The sequence below is a fragment of the Mus caroli genome, chromosome 1 (genome assembly GCF_900094665.2).
Source record: "Mus caroli chromosome 1, CAROLI_EIJ_v1.1, whole genome shotgun sequence".
NCBI lineage: Eukaryota > Metazoa > Chordata > Mammalia > Rodentia > Muridae > Mus > Mus caroli.
In genome coordinates this window covers 31386729-31400502 of record NC_034570.1, presented here as the reverse complement: position 1 = coordinate 31400502, position 13774 = coordinate 31386729, and the positions used below count along the sequence as shown (strand labels likewise).

General features: G+C 46.5%; 1 protein-coding gene across 1 annotated transcript in view; it reads right to left on the bottom strand.

The window, feature by feature from the left end:
- The window catches only part of C1H2orf92 (chromosome 1 C2orf92 homolog), a 40039-nt gene that overhangs the window by 8744 nt on the left and 17521 nt on the right, over positions 1–13774 (bottom strand). The window contains exons 5-8 of the mRNA XM_021172835.1: positions 12832–12933; positions 4810–4908; positions 2517–2667; positions 620–829 (exon numbers count right to left, since the gene is read on the bottom strand). Of these exons, the coding sequence (XP_021028494.1) occupies positions 697–829; positions 2517–2667; positions 4810–4908; positions 12832–12933 (485 nt within the window). The 3' untranslated portion in view covers positions 620–696. The remainder of the gene's footprint in view (positions 1–619; positions 830–2516; positions 2668–4809; positions 4909–12831; positions 12934–13774) is intronic.

Sequence of the window (13774 nt, the reverse complement as noted above, 5' to 3'; positions counted from 1 at the left end):
TCCGCAGCCCCAAGATCAGGGCCCCAGCTCAAAGTTCCTGTAACGACTGGTCAGCAGTTGAAGAGTCCCAAGCATTCTCAAAGCAGTCCCAGTGGCTGGTGCTAGACCCACCACTGGTCCACTTAAGAAGTGACATAGTGGTGGCTTTGGTATGCCATGCAACAGGCAAAGTAGCTGCCCACCTAGACCTCCGGCCCATTCTCCAGCAGCGCCCACAGGCCTGAGCTAACGTAGCTCTGCAAGCATGGCGCTACTGCCCAGGGCCCGCTAAGAATCCAGGCTGGGGATCCCACCAGCCCACCAGGATTCTGCTCCTAGGACCCATTCAGAAATTGCAGCCCCGCCTCTCAAATGCTGCCCTAACGGAGGCAAGTATCCCCTCCCCCCCATTCCCCAAGTTATCCTGGTGATAGGACTGACAACCGAAGGAACAGTTCCCAGTGGCTGAGCAGAAAGAAGCAAAGTGGAAGTAGGGATGACGCTGTCAAATGCATGCCCACACGAGAGGCGTACGTGAGACTTACCGCTAGGGGGCGCCACCCGCCACTGCTTCCACCCACCCGTACTGAAGTGAAGCCCACATTTCCAGAGACCAGCTGTAGAAGAGTTTCTTGCCTACCTTGGACTTCTATCCGGGTAGCACAAAAGAACTCTCTGGCAGTGGCTGGGTGGCAGTTTGCTGGCCCCTCCACCGGCTCAGACGAAGGAATTGTACTTCAGGGGCTTCTGCTTTCCCATGAATTTTTTGAGGTGCTTATCTTGGGAATTTTGCCACAAAGACTTCCCATTCATTATAAAAATATTGTATGTCATGTTCGCTGGAGGATACCTAACATAAAGAAAACAAACCACATGGCTCACTAAACACACAGGAAGGCCACTGCAGTTTCTGATGGATCTGAATTCTGTTACCTCAGCGAAGGTCTGTCCTGAATGACAGGCCCTCTGACCCAGGGTCACAAGGTGCCTCTAGGAAACGCCTCCATTGCTTGCTTTCCTCCCACAACCCCTGCTCGTCCTAACCAGTTTTTTTCCAAGAGAAAATAACTGATCCAAGGATGGGCCCTGGTCAGGGATGTAAGGTGAGCCAAGCTTAATTTCAGACCCCTCAAATCCAGGTTCCTCTTTTGCTTCAGAAGCCCCCATCCCTGTCTCAGAAGAGTAAACTGGACATGAGGTAGCTGTTGGCTAGTCTGCTTGGGCACTTAGCTGTTGCCAGAGGCCTTGGCACTTAGAAAAGGGAGTGATAAGCTCTCAAGGAGAAAGTTAACTACCACAGCCTCAGACCCAAAACAAAGGGTGACAAAATGAGTGTCACCACAGGAGGTGGCCTGTAGCTGGCTGCCATCAGGAATGTGTGTCTCAGAGGATGCAGAGGGGTGCATATGCTGTTCTTTCAAGTTATTTGCTTCTGGTGTCTGCCTAAGGTCCCTGTCTGTACCTAAACCCTGTCTTTGCCCCCTTGAGGTTCCTGCTGTGCCAGGCATTAACCCATTGTTGACAGGATCATGAGAGTGTCTAGGAAGACAGAGACAGTCAACTAGAGACAGTTTAGTCAGTACAGGCAAACCAGCATACACTGACTGAATTCAGCCTCTCTCTCTCCCCACATCCAGTCTCCCCACTCCGCACCTTCTCACAGCCGTGCTTTGCCTTTTTTGCATCTAGAATCTGTAGCCAGGTGTGATGTCGCACACCTTTAGTCCCAGCATCCCAGAGGCAGAAGCAGGTAGATCTCTGAGTTGAAGGCCAGCCTGGTCTACAAAGTGAGTTCTGGGACAGCCAGAGCTACACAGAGAAACCCTGTTTCAGGGGGAGGGGGATGGGAATAGATCCCTAGTTTCCAGTCTTCTAACCAGAGGCTCTGCCATCTCCCCTCCAGTTTCCTCTTGGTATGAGGAAACCTGGCTAATCTGTGTGGCCTGAGAAGTAAGCATAGCCCAAGTCAGGGACTCCAGAGTTTCAGAGTGCCTCGGAATTGCCAGATAGTGCCTGAAACCCATCACCTGGGAACTTTTATTGACCATGCTAGGAGATGCCAAGACATAGCAGGAAGACATTCCTGCCTTCCCAACATCTGGGATCTGTAAAAAGCAACTGTGCTTCAAACTCCTTGAGTCATTTGTTTGCTTAAAAACAACAAAAAACCACTTTTGGGGGGAGGGGTTTGAGACAGGGTTTCTCTGTGTAGCCCTGGCTGTCCTGAAACTCACTCTGTAGACCAGGCTGTCCTCGAACTCTGAAATCCACCTGCCTCTGCCTCCCAAGTGCTGGGATTAAAGGCGTGCTCCACCACTGCCTGGCAAAACCCACTTATTTTAACTTGCATGTATGGGTGTTTCACCAGCATGTACCGAATGCATGCAGTGCCCTGGGAAGCCAGAAGAGGGCACTGGATTCTCCTAGAACTGGAACCGAACGTGGTTATGACCCACCTGTGCAGAGTGGAACCTGAGCCATCTCTCCACCACCCAACTTCTTGAATTCTTAGCAGACAGATGCCAAGAGCCACTCACTTTGTCTGTCTCCGCCTTTTACACATGACCAGTGTGAACACCACCAGCACCGTCACCAGGAGGATTGCCGCCATGGCAACGGTAGCAGAGATGATATTCTTCTGCAGGAAGCTCAGCAGCTGTCCGCACGGCAGACTCTCCCTGGAGGCACCTAAGTAGGACGACACAAGAGCAGGAGCTGGAGGAGGCCTGAATCCATCCCTGACAGGTGACTCGCAACCAGGACAACCCAGTGGGCGGCCTCGCGCAGAGCAGAAGTATACATACTAGCACCTCAGCCATTGGCTTCAAGAGTCCAGCCGGGGAAGGGACAGGCCTTGTCGCCAGTGACAAGCTGAGATTCAGAGGGTGTGGGCTGACAAGCAGCAGCGCGTTCGTGAAGAAGAATGAACAAACCATAGAGTGCAGGAAGTAAGAAGACAGGAGGTGAGGTCCATGGGGAGGCAGAGCGTGGAGAAGGTGGAGAGGAGGCAGGAACGTCCTACTTCAAAGGCTTGGAGAATCACGGACATGGGGCTGACAGTGTAGTTCAATGGCAACCCAATTGTTTAACATGCTGGAGACACCGGATTAAGTCTCCGGCACCAGAAACTGGACAGCAAAGGGCAGAGTATTTGAATTACAGCTACTCACCTGGCAGTGGCCAAAATCACTCTCTATTACCCCCCTTCTTCCTGCCCCACAAGCTTTTAGAAATTCTACTGCAGATTCAGTCTGCCTTGTGTGTGTAAGCATGATTGGTCATCTTGACTGTGATCTTGATACAACAGAGACACACACAGGAGATTAGAATGAGTGCTTGTGTGTGCATGTGTGTGTGTGTATGTGAGGTGTGTGTGTGAGGGTGTTCCCATGGCTGACATGTGAGACAATGACAGAAAGCAGAGATTCATCTTGAATTTGGGTGGCACTCTCCAAAAGGCTAAGGACCCACACAGAATAAAAATAGGAAAGGAGGGAGCCAGCCAATGAGGGGAGGCATTTTCCTCTACTTCCTGGCCAGCATGTAGTCAGTGGCTGTTCTCCACCATGCTTTCTGCCTTATCAGAGCCTCAAAACAAGGGGACAGCTGACTATAGACTGGCACCTCTGAAATCCAGAGCCAAGATAAACTCTTGAATTTGTTCCTCTTACGTATTTGCCATAGTGATGAAAAACTGACCAAGATTGTGATTTGAAAGATTCCTGACTGTCATCCTGTATAGATGGTGCCAGAGATGGCCTTGACTTCTGACAACCCTCTGGGGACTTTGAGAGATCACAAGGCTGGCTTTGGAATGCCAGCTGGCATTTGTAGACTTGGAGAGTGGGGCATCTCTGATTCCATTTATAATCTGGACAGAGAAAGGGGAGGGTTTGAGGACTGGGGGGGGGGGGAAGATACGTTGAGAGGAATGAGCGTTCGTGTGACAAATGCTGAAGAGATTGGGCAACGTAGGCAGAGAGTACTGCCCAAGGGCTTTCTTGGGTTAGGGGATAAAACCAGAGCCCAAACCTTCCTCCCAGGTCCATGAGGAGTATCTCTGAGGGTTATGCTGCAAAAATTCAGCACTAGCAAGTTTAAAATTACACTTTCTTTATTTTGTGTGTTCGTGTGTCTATGTAAGTGTGCCTACACTCGCCATGCATGCGTGTAGCCAATTTGTGGGAGTCAGTTCTCTTTTCCTACCAGGAGGGTCTGGAGGATTGGACTCCAGTTGCCAGGCTTGGTGGTTAATTCCTGAAAGTGAGGAAGGAATAACAGGGTAGATGGAGAGGCTGTATGGACGGGTATAAGTGGGCACGGTACCAGCATGGGCTCAGCCTCTCCCCACTATCAACAAGTGTGGGCTCAGTCAACCCAACAAGAAGGAAGAAGCCAGACCCTAGGAGACTAGATTAACCCAGGACAGCCTCAGGACCCAGCAGGGGCAGAGCCTCAGACAAGGATTCCACATTCTAAATGACCCTGGCTTTCTAGAAAAAAAAAAAAAAAAAAGATGAAAATCCTTTAGAAAAAAATAATCAACTTTTTGAAATATATTTAATTCATTATGTGTAGACCCTATGACTTGTCTGTTTTCTGTTTTGCTTTTTAGACAGTGTCACTCTGTAGCCCAGACTGGCCTCAAACTCATGGTCCTCCTGCCTCAGCCTACAGGCATGTGACCCACACAAGCTGTCTACACATTTCTGCAGGTGATTTAAAGGTACACTGACGCTATTCGGCTAAAATGCCATGAAATTAAAAAAAAAAAGACATGTTCTGGAGCCCTCCATACTTGAGACTTAGACCATATTTTAAGGATGGTACCTCGGGTGCTTTTTTGGAGCGTTTCGTTGTCTTCAACAGTCAATGGAGGGCTCACGTCCCTGTCGAATAGAGATGGTTCTTTATTCTCAGCAATGTGAGCTACAAAAGACGAAAGAGAAGGCGAGACTGAATGCCACCCAAAGGTCCACATACTAAAGGCTCCATCAGGGGGCTCTCTTAGAAGGGAAGGTTTTAAGGCTATGCCCTAGAGGATTTTGGAATCCTACCTCCTCCTCTCCCTCCTCCTCTCCCTCCTCCTCTCCCTCCTCCTCTCCCTCCTCCTCTCCCTCCTCCTCTCCCTCTTCCTCCTCTTCCTCCTCTTCCTCCTCTTCCTCCTCTTCCTCCTCTTCCTCCTCCTCCTCTCCCTCTTCTTCCTCCTTCTCCTCTCCCTCCTCCTCCTCCTCCTTCTCCTCTCCCTCTTCTTCCTCCTCCTCCTCCCCCTTCTCTTCCTCCTCATCGTCTTCCTCCTCATCCTTCTTCCTCTCTCCCTCTGCCTCTCTCCCTCTCCTCTCTCTCCTTGGACATGGAGAGTCAGATTTGATCTCTCACACACTCCTACCATGTTGCTCTACCTCCCCACAGGCCCCAGACATGGAAACATGGGCAGCCATAGGTTAGAATTTCTAAAGGTGTCAGTCAGCATCCTCTAAGCCAGGTATTTTATTATATTATTTTATTATAGGGATGGAAAGATAACAGTAACAGTTTTACTATGCTCATTGGCCAATTCTGTTTTTATAATAGAGAAGCTTGCCTGTTGTATGTGTGTGTGCACACACGAGAACGTGCATGTGTGCATGTATGCAAGTGTGTGTGCATGTATGGGTGGCATGTGCACCCTTGGGTGTGTGCATGTCACAGCACATGTGTGGAAGCCAGAGGACAGTTTTCACCTTTTGTATTGTTAGGGACGGGGTCTCTCTGTTGTCAGCCACTGTGCACCAGGTGAGCTGGCCCTGAAGCTTCCAGGGATCCTCCTGCCCTCACCTCCCATCTCACCCCTGCAGCACTGGCTCACACACGCACATGCTCCCACATAGAGCTTTCTGTGAGTTACGGAGATTCTAACCTGGGTCCTTTTTTTTTTTTTTTTTTTTTTTTTTTTTTTTTTTTTGGTCTTTTCGAGACAGGGTTTCTCTGTGTAGCCCTGGCTGTCCTAGACCATGGATACAACACTATAGAAAAAGATACAATTGAATACTCTTTTTAAAGTTAACTGAGTGTAAGCCGAGCCCCTTATGGTGGTGCACCCCNAGCAGTCGGGTGCTCTTACCCACTGAGCCATCTCACCAGCCCCTAACCTGGGTCCGTATATTGTGTGGCAAACACTTTTGCCCTATCCCTTAAGCAGCTTTTTCTAGAGTTCAAGGAAAGAGGAAAGGGGGATTTGGAGGAGTGTCTTGGTATTCTAAAGCACATAAGTATTTTGGTTTTATTTCTAAGCCAGAGCATTCACCCGCTCATGGCTGAGACAATGACTCTCATAAGGAGGGCTTGTTGAACACCATTGCTGGGCCCCGCTTGAGAGTCTCTGACTCTGAAGGTCTAAGCAGACTTGAGAGTGTGCATGGCTCACAGATAGCGCTGCTGCCTGTGAGGACACAGGGCATCTAGCCTGGGCTTGAGCCTCTCTGAGCTCTGGTTTCAGTCTCCATTTGTATAAAATATAGATGCTATGGCTTGCCCTACAGGTTGCAGAATGTTTGTGCAATCCACAAAGACCTAAACAAAATGAGAAAATGAGCCACACCAAGATATCTACTGGCATCTCCAAACAACATAACGCCCTTAGGAGAAAGAGGCAGGGTTGGAAATGAGAACCCTTTGCACTCCGGCTCTGCCTCTGGCTATCCGTGACCCACGTGAATAAGAGGGCTGGCAAAATCCCTGGGGGCATTTGGTCCAGGGAAATGGGAGGCCAAGAGCTGTCTTTGGCAGGCATGGGAAGACCCCAGAGACACTGTTATATGTGATCTGAGCTGTTCCATGGAACAATCTAGAAGCCATGGGCAGGAGCTCAGCCTGAAGAGATCTACATGGTCTGTGTGAATTGGAAAGGAAAACTAACAAGAACAAATGGGCAGGGTAAGAAAGTGACTTCCACACCCCCAGACAACCTCAAGCCAAGCTGTGGCTCCAGCGACAGGGAGATATACCTGAAACCTTGATAGGAAAAGGTGGCGGGGGTTGGTGGGTAAGCTTCCTGAATCCTTGGGCAGCTTCACAAAGGAAACAAGACTAGTTGCCATGGGATGAAGGATATTAAGTGTGTGGTAAGAGATTCCCCAACGTTCTCATCATTGGGGACGCCAATTGTAAGTACGCTGCAGCTGTCTTCAGACACACCAGAAGAGGACAACAGATCTCATTACAGATGGTTGTGAGCCACCATGTGGTTGCTGGGAATTGAACTCAGGACCTTCAGAAGAACAGTCAGTGCTCTTAACCGCTGAGCCATTTCTCCAGCCCAGTTCTTGTCATCCTTAGAAAAGAAAGGGATCCATTCATTTTCCAAGTTGGCTTAAGAAGGTTCAACTTAATATGCCTGGCAATCAGTTGACTTTGAATGTGGCAACTCATTAAAGGGATCAGCAGCCAGAGACCAAGTGTGACTGACATGGTGTCAGTCCTTAGGGGCTGCATTGCCTAGTCTTTCAGAGGCTGGTATAAAGGGTGCTTCTGCATGGGGAGATAAGCTAAGCCAGGGAATTTGCTTGGCACATAAGCACGAGGAGCTGAGCTTGCCCCTCAGGACCCATGAAAGAAACGGCAGGCGTGGCGGTGAACATCTGAAAGCCTGCTGTTCTAGAGAGACAGAGACGGGGCATCCCTGGGGCTTGCCAGACAATCAGCCGAGACTACTTGCTGAGTTCCAGGCTATCAAAAAACCCACCTCAAAATCAAAATCAAGGGGAGGCCAACGGGATGGTTTGGTGGATAAAAGTGCCTGCCACCAAGCCTGACAACCTAAGTTCAAGCTCCAGAATCCACAGAATATAAAGAAAGAACAGGCTCCTGAGACCTCCTAGATACACTGGGCGCTCGCTCTCTCTCTCTCACTCTCTCTCTCTCTCTCTCTCTCTCTCTCTCTCTCTCTCACACACACACACACACACACACACACACACAAATAACTTAACATAACCATAACATAATTTATTTTTTTAAACCCGAAAAATGGCTCAACAGTTAAGAGCACTTGATATTCTTGCAGAGGACCTGAGTTTGGTTCCCAGCACCTACCTGTCAGCTCACAATCATTTGTATCTCCACTTCCAGGCTATCTGGCATCCTCTTCTGGCTTCCATGGGCATCGGACATGCATATGATGCACAGGCTTGCATGCAGGCAAAACACCCATGTACATAAAATACAAGTTAATTTAACATTAAAACAACCTTTAAAGGTGTGAGGCTCAGCAGCTAAGGGCACTGGCTGCTCTTCCAGAGGAGCTGGGTTCAGTTCCCAGTACCCGCATGGCACCCAACAACCATCTGTAACTCCAGCCCCAGAAGAAATACAATACCCCTTTTCTGGCCTCCTCGGGCCCCAGGCACTCCCACACCGCACAGACACACACAGACAAAACAGCTATACTCACAATATAAATATATTTCTGCCGTATGTGCTCAGAATCAAACTCAGGTTCTCTGCAAGAGCAATAAGCACTTTTAATTGCTACACCATCTCTCCAGATCTCCGCATTATTTTTTGAGACAGGGTTTCTCACAGGAATTCATAAACTGACTATCGGGACTAGCCAATGACCATCTCTGCTGCCCTAGCACTGGAGTGGAGGTGCGTGCCACAGTACCCAACTTCTCACATGGGTACTGGGGATGCGACCTCAGATCCTTCTATTGTGCAGCAAGCATTTTTACCAGTGCCGCTATCTCACCAGCACAAATAATCAGTTTATATTGTGAAAATCAGTTTGGTGTTAATTGGCTTCAAACCTAATGTAGGTAGCCAACTACATACCTTGGGTTCTAGGAAGAAAGAGGGAGGAAAAGAAGGCCCAGTGTGTACTTAAGATTGTGGCCATGTGCTAAAACAAGGCTCTATAAGGGAGGAAAATATCAATATGCTTATTAAAGTGACACTAAAGTGAGGTCCTCTTTGCTCCTGGGCAAATATTCCAGAAAAACCTATCAAGAAGGCAGGTTAGGAACTTCCTTAAGGTTTAAGATGAGATATCAAATTTGTACCTGGGAGCTGAGCCCAACAGGGCACCTGGCCCCTGCTAGGGAAACAATAGGGGGCAAGAAACAAGCACCCATATTTGAAAACTATCTCATACTCTGAATGCTTTAAAAGGTGAAACACTGTCATTGCTGCTGTTCAATGACAAATATTCTGAGTACATCGTCAGTCCATTCAGCCAAAGGCAGGTTGACTGGAGCCAGAGCTCCCCACCCACGGACACTGGGGTTAAGTGTCTAAAGATAACACCTGGAGAGTGTTGCTCTGGCTGATGTCTGCAAAACAAAACACCAACTAGACCTAACTGGTAGCCCTGTCATTCTCTATTTGTGGGCCAGCACTGCCCCCTACTGGACATTAGACTTGCACCAGGTTATTTAACCATCCCCTAGATAGGAAACTCACGCGGAGTAACAATGTGGCCACACACAGTAACAATGTTGCCACATCAGTTACAACGCTGCCACCCCAGACCACTGTGAGATAAAATGAGTAAATACGGAAGAAAACTCCAAGAGCTGACAGAGTGAGTGCTCACTCTGTTGGCACAATAGCGATTACTATTGTGCCAGTTACCCCCAGATCCATTTATTAAATAACATTCAGATCAGCACTTCATATGCCCTAATGCCTCCATGGGGCAGAGTCTAGCCTGTACTAAACAATGCTATGATCTGCCTTATTGTCATTTTGAAGCATAGACTACATAAATGACGACTATCAGGATCAGTGAGATGACATACGTGCAGATACTCAACATACCCATAAAAATACATAGATCTCGAAAAACAAACCTACCACAACAAATAGAAATTGAAGAATTTATCCTCAATATGTAGATATATGTACATACCTCTGTATGTGTTTGGGTAGAGAGGGAGATAGATGATAGATAGATAGATAGATAGATAATCTTTCTTATATTAGTTCCATAACTTCTAACTTACTCAGAAAACAGTACAAGCATTTCCTGCTGAGGGAGGTACTAGACAGAGTATAACTGTATTTCCACTGCTCATAAAGATTGTCTTGGAGATAGTAACAACGTAACTAATGAGTATGGGTGAGAGACTCTGTAATTTATAAAGTAAAACTATATCTGCAGATGCCATATCATACACACACACACATACTCATATTAATATACAAGAATCAAGTAAGGTCCGGTCCTCGTTTGCTTCTCCAATGCTGTGATAAACATCATGGTTGAGAGCAACTTGGAGAACAAAAGGGTTCACACGGCTCACAGCTTACAGTCCATCATCACAGGAAACCGAGGCAGGAACCTGGAGGCAGGACTGAGGTAGAGACCACAGCGGCATACTGGCATGCTGCTTACTCACTCGCCTTTTTGCACAACCCAGGACCACAGCCCTCTAGACTCTCCTGCATTGGTTAGAAAAAAGAAAATGTCCCCCCACCAGACGTGCCCATGAGCCAAACTGATGAAGGCAATCCCTCAGTTGAAGTTCCCTCTTCCCAGGTCACACTCAAGTTTGTGTCAGGATGACAAAACCAACCAGCACAGATTTTTAAGAACAGGAAATGACCGTGCATAAACCGGTTTTCTTCCTACCAAAATTTTAACTTAGTAGCATATAGAATAATAGGGAAATCTTCACTTACAATAACAATACATAAAAGTATAATTTAGCAAATAAACATTCTTATACACACATAAAGATATATATACACACATTAGATAAATATATATATATATATATACACATAGACAGATACATATATATATATACATACATATAGATATACATACACACAGATATAGGTAAATGATAGATAGATAGATAGATAGATAGATAGATAGATAGATAGTTAGATAGATAGACATATATATTCCTATAGCTAGATAAAAATAGGAAACACATTGAAGAAGGCAAAGATATGCTTGATAATTTGTCCATGGTATCTCCATTTCTAGCCTGGAATGATTCAACACCGGTTTTTCCAAAATGATGGAGAAAAATACAAACAAGCTTTTAATAAAATTAGACAGGATGGTGTTAAAGTTCATATGGAAAAACTATTATACAAAATGGCCAGAAAACCACTGGGGGGAAAAACCCAGAAACTATAAAGGGTCCTACTAGATGTTTAAGCAAAATATTTCAGCCCCCTATTAAAACTGTGTGATGATGTTACACAAGGAGATGAATAGGAAGCTCAGATAGAACCCCAGAGTGTGTGTGTGTGGGGGGATTACTCCATGATAAAGGAGATATATCAGACCACTGTCATTACGATGGACTAATAAATGGCACTGAGATAACTGGTAGCCACGTCAGGGAAAAATGGGCTGATTGTATCTAAAAACTGTTTAGTGAAAAGCTTCATGTTTCAGATTTGTTATCTTTTCTTGGAAGTGGAGGCTTTGCAGACACAGGTAACAAGGGAAAAGTAGACGTTCTGGCCCTCACCCACTCCTTAGGCCACTGTCTCCAGGCCTTGCTCAAGGTGTGTCTAGTTATTTACCGACGAGATGCCCAATTGTATTTAACATATCGTTGACATGATATTTATAGGAAACAAAGTCAAGGATATTAGAAATACTCATTTTAGCTAGGCAGCAGTGGTGCACACCTTTTATCCCAGCACTTGGGAGACAGAGACAGGGGAATCACTGAGTTTGAGGACAGCCTGAGTGAATTCCAGGATAGCCAGGGCAAGAAACAGAAGAGAAGAGAACGATTTTAAAAGGTATTTGTTGGGATGGAGGGGAAGAGGGGAAGACCCTCATAGACTCCTATATTTGAATGCTTGGTCATCAGGGCATGGTACTATTTGAGAAGAATTAGAGGCATGGCCTTGTTGGAGGAAGTGTGTCACAGGGCGAGTGGGCTTAGAGGTTTCAAAGGCCCAAACCAGCCCAGTGTCCCTCTGCTGTTCCTGCTGTCTGCAGATCCAGATGTAGAACCCTCAGCTACTTCTCCAGAACCATGTCTGCCTGTGTGCCTCCATGCTCCTGTCATGATGGTGATGGACTAAACCTCTGAAGTGTAAGCCAGCCTCAATTCAATGTTTCCTTTTATAAGACTTGCCATGGTCGTGGTGTCTCCTCACAGCAACAGAACACTAAGATGGGGTTTTTTGCTTGTTATTACTGTTGGTTAGTTTGGGAATTTTTAACAGTTAGTGTGGTGTGAGCATGCGTGTGTGTGTGTGTGTGTGTGTGTGTGTGTGTGTGTGTGTGTGTGTGTAAGTTACGCCATTTATGTGATGCCAGTGGAGACCAGAAGAGGGTGTCGGATGCCCAAGAACTACAAGTTAGAATTGTGGTTGTGAGCTGCAAGGTATAGGATCTGGGAACTGAACGCAGGACTTCTGGAGAGCAGCCAGTGAGCTTACCCACAGACCATCTCTCCAGCTCTTTTTCTTGTTTTTTTGAGACAAGATCTTATGTGGCCTAGGCTGACCTCAAACTCACCATGTAGTCAAGGAAGGATGCGATACCATATTTTCTCTCTCAAATTATTCAGGTACATGAAATTATAAAGTGTGTTTAGTGGATGTTATTCATGCTACTCAGGGTTTGGGCCACCAGGAACAGTGAACTCTACTCTCAAATAAGTTGCTTTTTGCCGAATGTCATCCAGGATGGCAGAACATGCCTGACCTGCATCTCACAGACTCCATGGTGACAGAAATTACAGCAAGGGGTTTAGACACTCTCTTCAGTTTTCACGTTGGCAGCAACTCATCAGTAGTTGTTTTTTCCAGAATGTTCAGATCACAGCATAGAACACCAATACAACACAGACTACAAGAACATATGAACAGTGAATCTAGGGGCAAAATACTTGCTTTCATTCGAGTTTTCCCACGTGAGTGGCTCAGCAGTTGTTCCTGCATCTTCTTTTGATGAATATTTCGAATCTTTAGAAAGCGCCTGCCACAGAATCTCATCTGAAGAGAAACAAGCAAAAGCACATGAACATACGGCAACATACGTGGGCATATTTTGCACTGCACATATTCAGCACATCCATGGATGCATGAAGGAATAACCTGAATTCAGTGGATGCAGGATGCTCTGCTCTAAGATGCCATCGTAACTACAGAATCGTGATTGTACCAAATATCCCGGGCAGAGGACACCACCCACCAAGCACATTGACTAAAATCTCTGTCCCCTGCCTGATATGTGGAGATACAGCTTTCCTTCTTGTTCCTGTCACTGGGACTCCCCCTCCCCCTTAACACTCTAGGATTGATACATAAAGACAGGCTTAGGCTAAGAGTCAGAAATGAGGCAAAACATGTTAAACGGTCATTAGGAGTTTTATTTATAAAACTCTTACTAGTAGGACTGGAGAGATGGCTCAGTGGTTAAAAGACCTGGCTGCTCTTCCAGAGGACCTAGGTTAGATTCCCAGCACCCACGTGGTGGCTCACAATCTGTTGTAACTGCAGTTCCAAAAGATATGATGCCTTCTTCCAGACTCCTTGGGCACTGCACCCATATAATACACAGGCATACATGCAAGCAAACACTCATACACATGAAAGAAAAATAAATCTTTTTAAAAACTGTTACTAACATTTTGGGATTAACTAGAATTTTTTTAATGTTTTAACGTCTCCTTCCCTTTTAACGCCCAGAGGCATCTGTTTTTCCCTGGAATGTGGCCATTTTACTCCTTCCCCACAGAAAACAATCATCAAAAATCCTATTCACTTCCCAAAGGCTCTGAGATCATTCCCAAGGATGGGTGTGTGTGTGTGTGTGTGTGTGTGTGTGTGTGTG